Source organism: Pyrus communis, chromosome 16 (assembly GCF_963583255.1).
Source record: "Pyrus communis chromosome 16, drPyrComm1.1, whole genome shotgun sequence".
NCBI classification, from domain to species: domain Eukaryota; kingdom Viridiplantae; phylum Streptophyta; class Magnoliopsida; order Rosales; family Rosaceae; genus Pyrus; species Pyrus communis.
Window position 1 is genome coordinate 15,322,561 of NC_084818.1, and position 17,273 is coordinate 15,339,833.

Here is a 17,273-nt window from a genome sequence, read left to right on the forward strand (position 1 = left end):
ATCAATAAAATGGGGATCCTTTAGATGGGGAGGGTCTGTTGCCTTTATGATGAAGCCAACTTTTTAGTGTATGCAAAATGCCAACCAATCTGGTTGCTTGTTCGTTCCAAATTCCAAATTCCAAATTCCAAGATAGATGATAGGAGAAAGCCACACCGCATTATAAAGTGTGTGGTCCCGCCCATCAAATTTGCACACCACAATCTCAATGCCCTTCCACCTCCACCGTCCACGTCATCATCCTCTCTCCTCGTAAACCCCAAAAGATACTTGTGCCACTCGCTGAGGGTAGCCAAAACTTTTACCCGCCAAGTTTAAACCAACAGCTGCCAACAACATTCTCAAAACGACACGTCGTAAAGTTGTAACCGCGAGTACAAAACCCAACTTATATAGGTAGTGGTCGGTCACAACTTGCTTAGGTCTGCTGGAGATCACGACCACTGCCTAATTGACACGTGGAGCTTCTGGTTCTACTGCCTCTTTTGTTAATTCCACGACGAGAAGTGAATTTACAGACGATTTAAGAGAGAGAAAGAGAGAGTTTTAGAGAGAGAAAGCAATGGAAAGGTATGAGATAGAGAAGGATATTGGGTCGGGGAATTTTGGGGTTGCGAAGCTGGTGAAGGACAAATGGAGTGGCGAGCGCTTTGCCATCAAGTTTATTGAGAGAGGCCAGAAGGTGATTAATTATTTATTAATTTTCTGCATATTTCAACTATTTTTTTCAAGTTTTAATCAGTGTCTTTGTTTTCCCAGGTGGGATTTTATCAGTTTGTTCGTTTTTATGAACTTGGTTTGTGTTAAATCCAACTGGGTTTGTGTGTGTTTTATAGATTGATGAGCATGTACAGAGGGAGATTATGAACCACAGGTCCTTGAAGCATCCAAATATAATAAGATTTAAAGAGGTATGTTAATTTCTTATTTGTGAAATTGTATTGGAATTAACCTCTGCGGTGGGAATAAATGGTTAATTGCAACTTGCAAGTTATGCTGGTGGTGTGTGCAGCTTGAAAAATTATTAGAGAATAATCAGACTACTTTTTGTCTTTAACTTTTAATTCCACTTGATTTAAAGTAAATATTCGTGCTTATTTATCACCTTTTTTTCCTCTCAATTCCTCTGCGTAACTATTTGTTATTAATTTCTAGGGTTCAGCATGTTTGAAAGCAAATGGGAATTTTCTAATCTGTACGTATTTTGATTTGTTTACTAATTATCAATTAATTTTTGCAGGTGTTGTTGACACCAAACGATTTAGCAATTGTGATGGAATATGCAGCTGGAGGTGAACTTTTCGAAAGAATATGCAATGCTGGTCGATTCAGTGAGGACGAAGCAAGATATTTCTTTCAACAGCTCATATCAGGAGTCAGCTATTGTCATTCAATGGTAAAACCCTCAACCCACCAAAATCATGATATGATTTGTGATTCTTCCAGCTTATGATATTATTTTTTTTCTTGTCTTGCAGCAAATTTGCCACAGAGATCTTAAATTGGAAAACACTCTTCTGGATGGAAGCGCAGCCCCGCGTCTCAAAATTTGCGACTTTGGTTATTCCAAGGCAATTTACCAGTTAATTGACTGCAATTCGTATAGTGAATTTCTATTTCATATGGTAATTACTTTTCTTCTGCATCTTATAGTCATCTGTGTTGCATTCCCAACCGAAATCAACTGTTGGAACACCGGCATACATTGCACCGGAAGTCCTGTCAAGAAAAGGGTATGATGGCAAGGTAACGTTTTTTCTAAGGCTGGTTTGTTTTCATCTTCTGTTGGTCTTGTCCTCGTCATTTTTGACCAATTATTTGGTCACCTAACTAACATCCATGTTTTCTCACTCATTTTTTATCCTTTGAGAATCTTAGATTGCGGATGTTTGGTCATGTGGGGTTACCTTGTATGTCATGCTTGTTGGTGCTTATCCCTTTGAAGATCCAGAAGATCCAAGAAATTTCAGAAAAACACTTCAGGTACATGTATATCCTTGTGCTACTTGTACCGTTTTTGTTTCGCCTATTGCTATGCCTTTCGATGTTGTTGCCTAACAACTATAATTTGATAATGGCTTATTGCAGAGGATTCTTAGTGTCCACTATTCAATTCCGGCCTATGTACGTGTTTCCATGGACTGCAGACATCTGCTTTCTCGAATCTTCGTTGCTAACCCAGAAAAGGTATTATTCCTTGCACTCACAATCGCTGGTATGTATGTCGTTAATTGTCAGTCGTGGATGTATGCATACTGCTGACAACCCTGCCTAAAACGACAGAAAACCTACTGTAACTTTGTTCGAGTCTTTATACTTTAATGCCCTTTTTTTTATTCGCCTAGAATAGCCATCGTTGTGCACGACATAATTGTCAATTGTTGATGTGTGTAGATGGCTCACAACCGTGCTTAGAAAGAAAATCCTTTGTCACTTTTTTTAGTCTTCATACTTTATACCCTTTGTTTTGCTTCTCTAACAACGGTCGTCGTTATACACACGTGGTTGATTGTCAATCGTTGTATTTGGTGCAGAGAATAACTATCCCGGAAATAAAGCAGCATCCGTGGTTTCTAAAAAACATCCCAGTAGAATTCATGGAAGAAATTGGCCTCCCAAACAATGACCACAATTATGAATCATCATCCCAAAGCAATGAAGAAATATTGGCAATAATTCAAGAAGCTAGAAAACCTGCTGTGAACGGCACCAAATATGGGGGACATTTACTTGGGAGCATGGATCTTGATGAGATAGACGACGCTGAAATAGATGATATAGAGACTAGTGGTGATTTTGTTTGTGCGTTATGAGTTTAAGTTTATATCGAGATTTTCCATTATGTCCGATGTATCCTTTACACGAGCATAGTGGGATTTTCGGTTCAAATCATATATACAACTTTTTGCACTCTAGCTGCAGGGAGGCCAAATGCCATTTCCAGAAAGTGGTTGGAGTTGGAGATAAGGCCTTTTTTTCATGTGGTGTATTGGGGAATCAAACTGTCTCTTTAAAGAGTGATGTTTATTTTCCCTTGCTTGGAGTTTGCTGTCTAGGTCAATGGTGTGAAATGGCATTTCCATTGTAGGGGGACCTTATGGCCGTTGCTTCTTAGGTTTGTAATTTGCAAATTCTCATAATGCTCATCTGCTTTTTATATATGGAATCATAGCTAGATTAAGACAATGACTTGTAGTTCAAGTGTTTAAAATCGTTTATTCTTGCACCCGAAGTCTCGTGTTTGAATCTCCCTCCCTCGAAATTATGTGGGCTTGTGACATAAGCCTACATGTATGTTATAATTACCACTCTACCAACCTGATCTGCAAAAGATTAGGATGAGGATTTTCAAGATCCTATCCGTTCATCGTACATTATGCTGTCAGCTTTCGTTAAGTATTGTTTGTGTTTAATTTTAAATAAAAACGTAATAATAATTTCTGGCCGCACAATGTATGGTGAACAGATAGGATGAAAGATTCTTAGAACTCTCACAAAGAGGATGGATCCAAATAAAAAAATTAGGACAATAATGCATTATAATTTAATTAAGGACTACGTAAGTAAACGCATAATATCAATCTTGAAGATACATATGTTGTTAGTGGACAAGCACCATACGTCCATTATACTGTTGCAAGTCCAATGGTTAGTCGCTCGTGGTAAATTGGAGAAGGTTGATTGAAGAAGCTGCTTAATTAATTATTGGCCGCACAAACATTCCTTAATTATTTGCATTTATCGTATAGGGGTTGGTTTGAGGTTGCTGTGTTTTTTTATAAATTGTTTCTGTTGTTCGTTAAGAATAATCATTTGTAAAATAAAGCAGATTATCATTTGATAAACTGTATTTTTAAAGTGTTGTAGATATAAAAACTAATGTAAGTTAAAAGTGATATAATCTATATGTATAGAGTGAACGCCCCAAAACGCTGAAGCATTCAAAATACCATAAATTGCCTCTCAAGAATTTCAAAAAAAGTGATGTTATTCTCATTTCAATGTCTTATCTTCCCATCTACCTTTTATTGGAATTTTTAATTTCAAATTGTACATGTGTTAAAAAAAAGTTGGGTTCCATGCTCAGTCCACCTTAAACCTTTATTCATCTTTCCATCTCCTTTCATTCAAAAAAATAAAAAAATAAAAAAATAAGAAACACACAATGGATTTAGAAGATGACTTTTTCATTGAAGAAGTGGAAGATGATGCTTATATGAAAGAGGTAAAAGATTATGTTTCCATTGAAGAGGTAAAAAATAATAATTTTTTGTGTGGATCATTTGATTTGCCGCATCATATATTTGAATTCGTTGTCGTCCTTTTGAATTTGGATACCTATGTGGTTTTCCATTTGAATTTCCATACTTACGACTTCAAGATCAGCAAAAAGAATTTGGCCAACATATCCTTATTTTTATTACTTGTTGGAATCATGAATGGCAACATATGCTGAGAAACACAAAGCTCATGAAAATCTTTAAGCAAATCAAACAATCCCTTCCTTTTTTGTTGTTTCATTTTACATGTGCATTTTAAAACACTTGGAATGAATGTGCAGCACCGGGCACGAGAGCCAGTTGAAACACCACGTCCTTGCACGTAGTTTCGAGGAGGATCTAACTTTCAATTCTCTTGCTTCTGGATCCTTGCATGTACTTCTGAGCTGTCTCTCCACTCTGAAGAAGCTCGTGCAAATTGTTCTTTGCAGGTAGATGAATCTGCAAACAATTTAGCATCTAACATATAGTGAACTCTACTAGTGACTTTACCACAAATAAGGTATGATTTTACTTGACTACGTAATTGATTTATTTACACTCTTGTATGTTTATGTATATGTGAAATTTTGGGACATAGTTATTTAAGAATAGAGAGGAATTAATACAATGGGCTCGAGAAGTTGGGTAGGTCAATGGTTTTGTTATTGTGACATTACGATCTAATCGAGGCGGAAAAGGCAACATGAACCCTAGACTTACATTGGGTTGTGAAAGGAATGGACAATATATAAGCTGAATTAGCAAAATAAAAATAAAAATAAAGGATGAGGATGGAAGGACTTCAAGAACGAAAAAGTGTGGATGCCCGTTTCAATTAAAGGGTAAAAGGCTAGCAACTGATGATGGTTGGAAATTGATAGTAATTAATGGAGTGCATAATCACATAGTAGCAGACCATTTTAAGGGCCATTCATTTGATGGTAGACTATCATCAGAGGAGAATTTGTTGTTGACTGATCTGTCTAAATATATAATGCACGTCAATGTTTGAGGCTTTTGGAGAAAGGTGGGAGGTCTCAAATGCAACAATTAAAGAGTAAGTTGTTTGAGCAAGATGTGGTAATTGATGGACATTGCACTTTCAGAGCAATTGCGTCATTGTTGGAGTATAATGAGAATGGATGGGTACAAGTGAAAAAAGATTTATTAGAGTTAGAGACTTACTCAAGTTGCTACTCCAAGCTATATGAGTTTGAAAATATGGTTCATGAATTGAGATTTTTTGAAACTCATGTGAACATTGATCAGCGGATGACTATGCCAGACATGGGCCATAATATTGCATTATGTGGAATTTATCCACCTATCAGATTACAATCCTTACCCGTTTGTGTTTTGACTGGATTTTACATGTAATATGTATGTACTTTGATGATTCTATATGATTTGTATCCACACGTATGTTATATGTACTTTGTGACGCCAAGGAAACTATTTGTACTTTTGTGTTATAAAAAGGGCATTGGCTTCACGGTTTTACGTAGTTTCTGGATATGGATTTTTTGAGTGAGAGGCGTATCGTGTGTAGCTACTTATGTGTGCTTTTAGCTAACAATGGCTTTGTCAATTTCTAGACTTGTATACTTTTCGTGTGCTCGGCTTTTTTTCTTTCAAACAATAGTTTGTATTCTTTGCTATTTTACCTCTAATGTATCTAGATTATGACCATTAAATTCTTTTATCATGCAGTCGTGCATTCTGAGACAAGAGGATCTCTCAAGAAGTCAATGGTGATTCACCGGGCGATGTATGGTTACTTTCTGATTCTTTTATGCCCCTTTTGCAAGATTTCAAGTTCTATTCTTTTGACAATAAAATACTTATTAGTGTTTTTTTTTCTTTTTCTTCTTTTGATAGGAGTTCAGGGGCTATGTATTTGAAATTATGGGTGGCTGTGACAAGCAAGGCTTTCTTATGAAGAAAGGAGTGTTAACTCAGGGTCGTGTGAGAGGCCTTTTGCTTCACAGAGGTCTGTTATAATCTACCCATTGGTCTGTGAGAGGGAGAGGGAGACCCTTGCTAATTGATTGAAAAGTCTTGTTGTTTCCTCTATATTGCTAATTTGTAGACCTCTTGGTTTCAACTTTTGGGCAATGTAACTGATTGGTGTATATTGTTTGTTTAGGAACCCCGTGCTTCCGTGGGTATGGAAGGAGGAATGGGGAACGAAGAAGGAAGTCTGTTCGTGGATGCATTGTCAGTCCAGACCTCTCTGTTCTGAACTTGGTTGTTGTTAAGAAAGGTGACTCTGACCTCCCCGGGCTGACTGATGTTGAAAAACCAAGAATGAGGGGTCCAAAGAGGGCATCAAAGATCCGGAAGTTATTTAACCTCACCAAGGAAGATGACGTTAGGAAGTATGTCAACACCTACCGCAGAACATTCACAAACAAAAAGGGTGGGTTTTTTTTAGTCTGTTTATAAATTTGGCTTCACTCAACAGAATAAAAGTTACTTGGAGAGAATATTACACACTAGGCAGTGATAGAGTTTCCATATTTAATATTAGTTCAAAATGAGCCACTATTTTATTTCTAAGTGCTCTATAATTTTTGATGGTTTTCAGGCAAGGAGACTAGCAACGCTCCCAAAATTCAGAGACTGGTTACTCCTTGGACTTTACAAAGGAAGCGAGCAAGGATTGCAGAGAAGAAGAAAAGAGTGGCAAAGGCAAAGTCAGAGGCAGCAGAGTACCAAAAGCTCCTTGCTTCCAGGTTGAAGGAGCAGCGAGAGCGCCGTAGTGAGAGCTTAGTCAAGAGGAGGTCACGACTCTCTGGTGCTTCCAAGCCATCTATTACTGTTTAGATCTTTGAGCATGTGAGGCTTTCATCAATGAGTCAGAGCCTTAAGTAGTTGACAATAGATGTCGAACATGTTGAAGTGGTTCACATTTCAGATATTGTTTGCAATATTCATATTTGATTGTCGGTGTTTGACATCTCTCTCGGTGTTTCTCAGTTGTCCTCTATTGTGCAATCCCACTTGGTTATTATTCTCCATAGCGTGAGATGAGAGGACTGTAAAGTTAGATAGCATATGCACCTCATTCATTTTTTTAAGTTGATCGAAGCGGGGAACCCCTAGCTGCATTTCCATGTAGATTATCGTCGGCCTCTTCAGCCATCGTTGAATTTTGAAAAATGAGTAGTGGCCGAGAAAAAGATTGCCGTTTAAGAAAGGGTTATCAAATGGACCCTTAGGTCATCTCCACCCAAACAAGGGCCAAAGGGTTATGTTTGGTCTTATAGTCCTATAAGAAATTAATATTTTAATGAACAGTGTGAAATCGTATTTAATATCATCTCTAATTGAGGGGGTTAAAGGGTCATAGGCCAAACATAATTGTTTGACAAAAAATCATCTCCAACCGAAGGGGCTAAAGAGTCATAGGCCAAATATAATTTATTATTTTAATTGAATTAATATGGTTACTTAAATTAAATTGCTATATTAAAATAAGGTTTTCGAACATATTTTGAGTGCCACTTATCGCCACATGAATAAGCTTCCGGATTTTTTTTCTCTTTATATAATTTAAAAGAAAAATTTGGATAGGATTTCGAGTGATACAAAATTTGGATAGGATTTCGAGTGATACGTGTTACTAACATGAGTAACTCTCCAGATTTCTTGTCGAGATGTAATCTCAATAATATTTCAGATAGGATTTCGAGTGACATGTGTCACTAACGTGAGTAACTCTCCAGATTTCTTATCTTTATGTAATCTCAATAATTTTTCGGATATGATTTCAAGTAACATGTGTCGCTAAAGTGAGTAACTCTCCAAATTTCTTATCTTTATGTAATCTTAATAATTTTTCTGATATGATTTTGAGTGTCACGTGTCGAGATGTAATTGGATGTGCAAATTTTAGATAGGTTTCTTATCTACGTGACACTTCTTATCTTCAACTTCCAATGTTAATAAATAGGGTGATATTGGGGTAGATATCACACACCTTCATCTTTGCCCTCTCCAATATCTCTTTCAATTCAAGTTTGCAATGAATTCCAACTTTGGATCCTCTTCGCATTCTAATTGGAGGTCCTCATCCAATTCCGAATTGGAAGATAAATAGGTGCAGATAAGACAAAAAGATGAGGAGTCCGATGAAGAAGATGAAGCATGGCACAAATGGCACAACACAACATATATGGCAGCAATGGCTGGGGTCATGGCGTGTCAGGAAACTAAGGAACAACCTCAATGGGATGGCTCTGTTGCTGGTCGCTCTTACAAACCACGAAATAGAGAGATGGCGCATGAAACTCTGATGAACAACTACTTCAACTCCAACTCTGTGTACATAGAAGAGGATTTCAGATGTCGTTTCCGGATGAGGCGTCATGTCTTCGAGCGTTTACTTCATGATGTCTAACATGTCAATCCATACTTTCGACAAAAGATGGATTGAGCAGGCCGCCCTAGTTTCTCACCTCATCAAAAGGTTACTATTGCACTCTGAATGCTGGCCTATGCCTCCTTAGCTGATGCGATGGATGATACATATGGTATGTTTGAGTCTACATGTCTTGATAATCTTGCTGAATTCTGTCACACAGTTGTTCAGATTTACAAAGAGGAGTACCTTCGTGAACCAAATCAAGTAGATCTGGAGAGGCTCATTCGCAAAGCTGAAGACTGTGGCTTTCCGAGCATGATAAGGTCATTAGATTGCATGCATTGGTAGTGGAAGAATTGTCCCACCAGATGGCAAGGAAGATTTAGTGGAAGATTGAGAAAGCCAATTTTTGTGTTAGAGGCGGTTGCCTCGTTTAATACATGGATCTGATATGCTTTCTTTAGAGTCCTAGGATCCCAAATTGACGTTACAATACTTGGATGTTCACCCTTCTTTAATAACCCGACGGATAGTAAATCACCTCAACTTGACTACTACATTAACGGGTGTCAGTACATTATGAGGTATTACTTGGTAGATAACATTTACCCAAAGTGGGTGACACTTGTCCAAGCAATTGCAAACCTTGTGGATGATGCCCAAAGGTGGTTTATCTTACACCAAAAGGCATACCGGAAAGATGTTGAGAGAGCTTTCGGTATTCTACAAGCACAGTGGAAGATCATTAAGGAACCGGCAAGAGGGTGGAGTCGAGATAAATTGAACTCCATCATGGTGTCGTGCATCATATTACACAACATAATTATGGAGCATGAGCGAGATGGCTATATTGATGGAGAGTCTGATGACAACCAAGATGATTTAAATAGGTCAAGAAGGGCGAAAATATATGATGTGCTTAATTTGCCTTTGGATCCAAGAACTGGTAATATCTCTTTAAATGAGTACATGAGGTGCCACATGATGATACGTTCACATGCCACAAACAAGTACCTACAATAGGATCTTGTTGCACATCTTTGCGCCAAAAGAACCAAGAGATAGGCGTTTCAGTTTTATTTTGTTTAAGTTTTAATAACTCCCCCAAGTAGTGTTAGGGTGGAGATTGTGTTGTTTATGTTGTTTACTGTTGTGAAGAATTGAAATAAAATGAGGTAGTATGGAAGTATGAATGACTTAGGTATTTATAGGGAAAAAAATGGATCTTTTGATATAGACGCCTTAGTTTTGAATTTTGTAGATCTAACATCCATGTCTTTTAGTGATTTGATTAAACTTTTTTTTTCGTCATAGTTTTGGTGCTATATGCACATTATATTGTATCAAATTTCCTATAATCTAGCCTTTTGATTACACTCTCCTCTGTTAGAGATAATTGTAAAAAAAAAAGTTGGTTTGATTCAATTTATTTTCACAATAATGCTACAATTTAGCAATAATTATCTACGATTTAAGATATTTTCTTTCCAAAATAGTTTAAAATATTTTTAAATCCTCCAAAATCAAACGTATCGAAATAAGTTTTTCTTTTAGTATGTTAAGAGAAAATAGGATTGAGAATAATATAAACGTACAATACACAATGTGTACAAAATAAAATGTACCAAAATAAAAATAATGTATCAATATTAACAATATGTATCAAATCAAACGTACCAAAATTACAAATAAACGTACCAAATAATGATTTTTGTAAATTCAAACATACCCACAGATAAAATATACGTAATGTATTGTACCTAACAATAATTCGTCAACAACCATACTTAAAAAAATAGCAATATATATATAAAATTTCACAAAAATATTGACACACCCCGACCGAAATCAAGGCGTGACCACCACCAATCGACTCCTAAGCTCGAAAGGAGTCCAAAAACACCTACATTGATCACAATCCGTGCCAGAAATGGGTGGATGGGAATTTATCCGTACACTTTGACGGAAATGGAAGAAAGTTCGAGAGAGAAGAGAGAGAGAGGTCCACGGATGTGTGTGTGTGTGGGTGTGAGACCCTCGAAAACCCGAGATCCCAGTTCGAGGTATTGTTCATGCATACGTAAATACGAAGGTTTTAGAGGATTCTAAGGTTATAGTGAGCTTTAAGACACTTTCACGAAGCTTGGAGAAGCATTTTGGAAGAAATTGGACGTCGGGAAGCCCAGGTTCAGTGAGTTGCAGGTTTGGCCGGAATATCGAGGTTTCTCCAACGAGATTCCGTGAATTTTAGGGTTTGAAAGTGGTAAGGTTTTGTTCTACTCGTTGTAAGCTTTATTTTGGTACAAATTTCATGAAATTTGGATGAAAAACGACTGAGATATAAAGGTTTAAAGTTTTTCCTAGTTTCCGGTGACGACGACAGAGTCCGGCGACTAGCTGGAGAAGAAAGGGGAATATTCCTTTAATCTTAACGAAATATTCATCAAGGTAGTTAACGGCGTTAGGTTAGTTTTAACGGAATATGCTTGCTTTTGGACGGAATATTCCCTAACGCCGTTAGGGTTTCCACATGTGTGCCAGGCACGTGCCTGTGCGTGGCAGCGCGTGGGTGGTTAGAAAATTATTTTTAAAATATGGGGATGGTCGTGAGGTTGAGTAGATCACGTTTCAAACACCCTATTTGAGCATTGTTTGAGTAGTTATTACCTAGTTTTCGTTTTGTGATTTAAATTGACGTTTTTATAGTTGTTTCGCATATAGGTGAGACCTATCCTGAAGATGAGCGCAATCACTTAAGGCTCAGGGGTTGCAACCCTTCCACATACCAGTGAGTGAGCTTTTGGTTTTCCGTATATACCTATATACTTGAGAATTTTTCCCAGAAAATGAAATTGAATGTCTATATGTTTTAAAATGCCATGCAAAGTGTCTGCCTATTTATTTATGCATTAGTAGTTGCATATATGTATGTTTGGTGCTGCGAACACACAGGTAAGTGCCAGGTAAGTTATAGTTTACGGTTGTGAATTAGTGGTTATGTGAGATGCATTGAGAGCTCATAAACTTGCACCCCGGTGTTAGTGCTCCCGCCCAGGGTTAGGGCACAGTCCTTCACGTAATGTTCACCTCCAGCACCACACGCTTATCTTGGTTCCAAGTTAGGTGCACAGTCCTGTCATACAGACCACTATAGGTGGTTTCGACTCGCAGGTGACCCGCGATTATTCGCACAGTCTTCACGTGATCGTAGCACTCCAGCGTATTTATTTACACCCAGTCCTATCGTATAGACCACGTTAGGTGGTTCCGACTCGTGTACAGGTATAGTTGTTGAAATGTGAATTTGAACTCTAGATTCAGCCGTACAGGTCACGTTAGGTGACTCTGGCTATCATTTGCATTGATTGTCATTACCTAGGTTACTTACATCTTATGTTGAGATATTCGGTATGGCATATTTACGAATGTTGTTACTCTGAGCATGATTTCGATATATATATATATATATATATATATATATTCTATTTTCTGGGAAATTATACAGGTTTTACGTAGAGGGGTTAGAACTTTGGAGAATGAAATGATTTTGAAAAGCTTTGTTTTTGCCCACTCACACTTTCTATTTTGCGCCCCTCCAGGTTTTAGGTAGAAGCGCTTTGGTGGATCACGAGGACTTTGACGGTGGTTCTGACAGAACATCACAAATGTAGGATCACCTTTGGGTGTTGTGCAATTAGTATTCGTCCTACTGGACTGCACTTAGGCTTTTTGTGCTCTGATTATGTTTATCACACTTAAACTTACACTAGCGTATTACTTTAACTAGTTTATCTAGTAGTTTGGTTTTTATTTATTCGTAATTGTTTTATTAATTATACATCCGCACTGTGCATATGTCTACGTCACTCTCACGCACGTCTTGATTTTGGTGGGGGTGTGTCAAAAATTGAAAAAATTACACGGAGTTTTTATGCTAATCACCAGCTATTTGAAAAAGAAAAAACAATTTGGAAAAAGAAATAATATTAAATGTTTGCATAAAAAATAAAAAAATTGTGATCGAAAAAACATATTTGGAAGAAGATAAAATATAGTTTAATTACTAATATCTCCACTAAATAAGCAAAAATGCATCATGTAGATAAAAAGATAAATTGAAAAATTATTTTAATTTTAAAAAATAGAGGTGACTATTTGTCAAAACACTTTAATCAAATTTTAAAAAGGCATAGATATTTAATCTAAATGATATAGAAAAGCTGACGTCATGGTGATGCTAAGTAGCCTTTGCAATTCAAATGTTTGGGCTGGGGCGGGCTAGTTGGCTGGTTGGAATGGGCCAGCTGATTGGCTTGATTTCAAATTTTTGGCCCGGTGGGGCTCATAAGCCATTTGGCCTATCCCTCAGTTGGAGACCGTTTTCGTGTCATTTCGAGCTATTTTTAGCCATATGACCCTTTGATCAGATCGGTTGGAGATGACCTTAATTATTTTTTGGTATTGTGTTATTTTGCGTCTGTGATGTGCAATTCTATTGACATTTACAAATGGAATTCATCAAAGAAACGGTCGAGCAAGGAATATGTGAATGTTGCTTTCCGCACAATGAAGAAAAGCAAGGCCTTGTCTTCAATAGTTTGGAATTAGTCCGGAAAATATACGGTGAAGATTGAATAAAAATTTATAGGGTGAAGATTGAAGAAAAATTTCTTTGCTATACCGTTCATTTCTCGGGCTTCTTAGTAGTGCTAGACTATTGAAGTCATTCTTTCTTGGCTACATAGCATCAATAATTTGAATAATTCATTCTTTAGTATGATATTATGGTAATCTTTTTAAAAAATCATTTAATTTGGAGAACGTTTACCACTAACATTCACTCGTGATTAATTGTCAACTTGTTTGACTAAATGGCTTCAAAATCAAATGAAATTGTCTCAAAATTAAATAAAATTTTGTAAAGACGATGTTTAGATCAAAATTAAACAAAATTTTATAGAGACGATGTTTAGAGGATAATAAAGGAAATGAGTTGACTAAACGGTTTCAAAATCAAATGAGTCGGTTTCAAAATTAAATGAAATTTTCTAGAGATGATGTTCAGATTATTATGTTTGTATAGTGAATTGATGTCTATGTCGGCATACAAAAAGGAATGACCCCTTACCTGTGAGAATTCAACCAATGTCAAAGACAAAATAGCAAAATTTAATTCATTGATGGCATTTAAACAAACAATTGTCTCAATTGTTTATGTCTTCATGCAAACGTTACCATTTCTTCAATGCTTTTTCATTTGTTGGCACTGGCAGGACGATGACTATTAACCACCCTGCAATTTCTTCTCACCTCCCCAGGCTGCTCAACCTGCAAATCACCCATCTTTATCATCCCTTCCACAAAGGCCTTGAAAAACTCTTCTTGATCACTGCTAAACTGCTCCACAAATCCCCTCGTTTCTGGAAATGTGAAAAGCGTTTGATCCGAATTGAGAAACCCTCTCCTGAAAACCAAGTCCTTGAAGTACTGGTTGTCGAACACTACAGGTGTAGCATCTAGGTCTCCGGTGATGTTTTGGTCCACGTTTAACGGGCAAAGCTTGTTTAGCTTTTCTCTGAACTGTGGTTCAATGGCAGGGTCTGGCCGGCCAGTGCCGGATTGATTGTACAAACGAAACATGATGGAAAAACACCGAGCTTGGCCAATGGAATGCGAACCCGAAAGTGCAACGAGATCTTTGACCGAAAGATTAAATTTGGTAAACAGGTCAATGAGGAAGGTTGCATTAGCTCTTGGACTTGGCATAACGTTGTCTGAGGCTTCTTGGCTGGCTGATAAGCTATCCAATCTTCCTAACTTCACTCCCCAATCAGGCCCGCCAGTCTTATTAACACAAAATTATGTCACTACATCTCTATAGATTGTCAATTATATAAGCGGGGTTTTAAACATTCCCAAGAAATTTATAAAATCGAGCGTTAGTACTATTTGATGTGTAATTGGAAAAAAGAATGTAATACTAGAGCAACAGCATCTCTAGAGGCCATGATTATGATGTCTGCGCAAGAAACGACTCCCGGACAGACCTTCTCCAAGGCTTCTTTCGCTTCATCGACAACCTCATAAGATCTCAATGAGTTTATGTTTGCAAGGGCTAGTTTTTCCCCAAGCATGGTTGGTGTGTCATCAAGTAACATAGAAGCATCACAACCCTACAGGATATATGTATGTTAAATCGATCAAAAGGGAATATACTGTCTGTATATGTAGTTTTTACTTACATTGACAAAGCAATCATGGAATTGGAAGCGCATGACAGAGGCAAGGCTCCGGGGCTCTCTGATCAAAGCCTCTTTCATGACATCTCGAACCATAGATTCAGCCTGCGGGCATGTTTCAGAGTAATAATGAGGCCGGAGTTGCGCGACGGCCCCGATTATTATGTACTGAAGGAGGAAGAGAGAAAAGAGGGAAGTCATTGAAGTTTTGAGACAATCTCTAGTAGGCAGGTTTGTATATGAGTTGTTTCAGTTTGGAGTCTTCTATGGGGCTTTTAAAACATGTTGGATGCCTCATTTGCATGTATAGAAAAAGAGAAATAATTAAGGGAACTTATTTTTTGGCCGTTCGTTCGGGATGACTTGAAGAAGATTAATAAACAAAAATTAACAATAGTGTGTAAGAAGTAAAAAAATGTGTGTGAATAGCACTATCCACATTTAAAACACATTTTTTATCTCTTTCTGCACACCTTACTTTATTTTAGTCAGTAAATTGAATAAATCGAGAAAAATTAATAGCCACAATTAAATGGGTGTGGTGTAAAAAACAACGTACAAAACATGTCTAGATAAAGTGTATGTGAAACGTTCTTTCCAATTTCCTATTTCCTATTTTGGTTTTACTTGCACTCTATAGACATTGTGCAAAAGGAGGTTACGATATCTCCAAATAAAAAAATCAAAAGTTACAAGTATAAAATTATATTTGACTCCAAGTTATACCATCTCTAAAGTATACAAAGTCAAATTTTGTAACCTTCCAATTTTTTTTTATCCTTGTGCATTAGGGAGGAAGTGTGTCAAATATAACTTTTGTATCTTCTAAGGTGGGGCTCCCACGTTGTCTACAATTTTATTTCAACTTGTAATAAGGAGATTTTAAGTTTAAATCTCGTGAATGATAATTTTGATACCAATTTATTCTCCCATCCGCTTAATATACATATATCGTTGCATATAACTTCCAAATTCTATATAACTCTAATTTTTCCGGTGTATTGGATATAGATTTTGTCAAATTTAAAGTAAAATATAATTCTTTATGGATACATTAGAGAGAGTCTTACACATTGCCCTCCCCTTGTCGAGTTCAAAACGGTTGAATTTCTTTGAAGTTACACTATAATAAGAGGTTGAATTAGATGGGTGATTTGACTAATTTTCAAAGATGTTATGCATTAATCCATTGCTTTTGCTTTTACCAAATCCCATTACAAGCCGACTAGCCTTCATGCAAGCACTCACACGTGTGCATAAGGTATTTTTTGAATCACGGCTTACTACGCACGATTTACACATTTTAAATGTATTTATATGTGTAAATTGACAAAAAGAAAAGTCAAACATTTGAAGTAAATGAATAATCTTAAATCATGCTAGAAGAAACCCCTCATAAACTAATTAAAGCATCTAAATTTACATAATAAAATCAGCATCTATAGAATTTACATTAAGAATAGAGAAAATAATATTTAATAAACAATTGATTGAATCACATTATTGCTAGCACATTGTGAGGCTAAACCCACCCCTCCCCCTTAGTGTAGATAATATTGTTTGTTTAAAAAAAATCATTTGACAATTAATTTAATCACATTATTATCCGCGTGAGAAATAGCTTTTTTATAACAGGCATTACATGCCTCTTAAGATGTTTTGAATGTGTTTAAAATAGAGAAAATAATATTTAATAAACAACAGATTGAACCACATTATTGTTAGCCCATTGTAAGGCTAAGCCCACCCCCTCCCCCTTAGTGTAGATAATATCGTTTGTTAAAATAAAAAATAAAAAAACAATCATTTGAGAACTTATTTAATCACATTATTATCCGCATGTGAAAGACCTTTTTTTTATAACCGGCATTATACGCCTCTTAAGATGCTTTGAACGTGTTTAAAAATAGAGACATTGAATCACATTATTGCTAGCCTATTGTGAGATACTAATTGTGACAACCCGTCCCTAATTTTATGACTTTATACATTTTAAAATTGTGATTTGACAAAAATGCCCTAGAGGCGAGATTGATCACTTTCGTTGACCATCTTTTCATGACTAGTGTGAGTTGTTATTTTATCATATTCTTGAAATACTTGACGGTATGAACGTGTATGCGCAAGTGGAATCGAATTTGGAGTTACGATAGAGATTTTACGAACTTACGAACGCGAAGGGCAATTTGGTAATTTTCTGTTTAGAGATATTTTGGGGCTTGTTTTGTGAGCCACATGGGGCCCACACCCCTTTCTTTCCCTCTCTTCCGTGTCTCCCAATCCTCATAAATCCCATTTTTTCTCAACTCTCTATTCATTTTCTGCCACCTCATCTATATTTCCCTTATTTCACTCTCTCTCATCTCTCTCTTTCTACAAGTGCAGAGAGCCCACGCCACACCGTAC

General features: G+C 36.8%; 4 protein-coding genes across 4 annotated transcripts; 3 read left to right on the forward strand and 1 right to left on the reverse strand.

Annotated features, from left to right (window-relative positions):
• The first annotated feature begins 457 nt into the window (after window positions 1-457).
• Window positions 458-3,186, forward strand: LOC137720008 (serine/threonine-protein kinase SAPK2-like). Its single transcript, XM_068458997.1, has 8 exons — window positions 458-682; window positions 837-911; window positions 1,241-1,396; window positions 1,479-1,571; window positions 1,654-1,746; window positions 1,879-1,983; window positions 2,089-2,187; window positions 2,535-3,186. The coding sequence occupies exons 1-8, from the start codon at window positions 563-565 to the stop codon at window positions 2,811-2,813; spliced, it is 1,020 nt and encodes a 339-aa protein (XP_068315098.1). The 5' UTR covers window positions 458-562; the 3' UTR covers window positions 2,814-3,186.
• Window positions 3,187-5,979: 2,793 nt separating this feature from the next.
• On the forward strand, window positions 5,980-7,088 carry LOC137719872 (small ribosomal subunit protein eS6-like). Its single transcript, XM_068458869.1, has 4 exons — window positions 5,980-6,030; window positions 6,141-6,252; window positions 6,409-6,681; window positions 6,850-7,088. The coding sequence occupies exons 2-4, from the start codon at window positions 6,168-6,170 to the stop codon at window positions 7,086-7,088; spliced, it is 597 nt and encodes a 198-aa protein (XP_068314970.1). The 5' UTR covers window positions 5,980-6,030; window positions 6,141-6,167.
• Window positions 7,089-8,448: 1,360 nt separating this feature from the next.
• Window positions 8,449-9,651, forward strand: LOC137719873 (uncharacterized). Its single transcript, XM_068458870.1, has 3 exons — window positions 8,449-8,644; window positions 8,774-8,951; window positions 9,093-9,651. The coding sequence occupies exons 1-3, from the start codon at window positions 8,449-8,451 to the stop codon at window positions 9,649-9,651; spliced, it is 933 nt and encodes a 310-aa protein (XP_068314971.1).
• Window positions 9,652-13,881: 4,230 nt separating this feature from the next.
• Window positions 13,882-15,068, reverse strand: LOC137719436 (peroxidase 17-like). The gene is made up of 3 exons (XM_068458473.1): window positions 14,871-15,068; window positions 14,610-14,801; window positions 13,882-14,472 (listed from the first exon to the last, which is right to left on the reverse strand). Exons 1-3 carry the CDS (start codon window positions 15,066-15,068, stop codon window positions 13,882-13,884), a joined length of 981 nt encoding a protein of 326 aa, XP_068314574.1.
• Window positions 15,069-17,273: the final 2,205 nt, after the last annotated feature.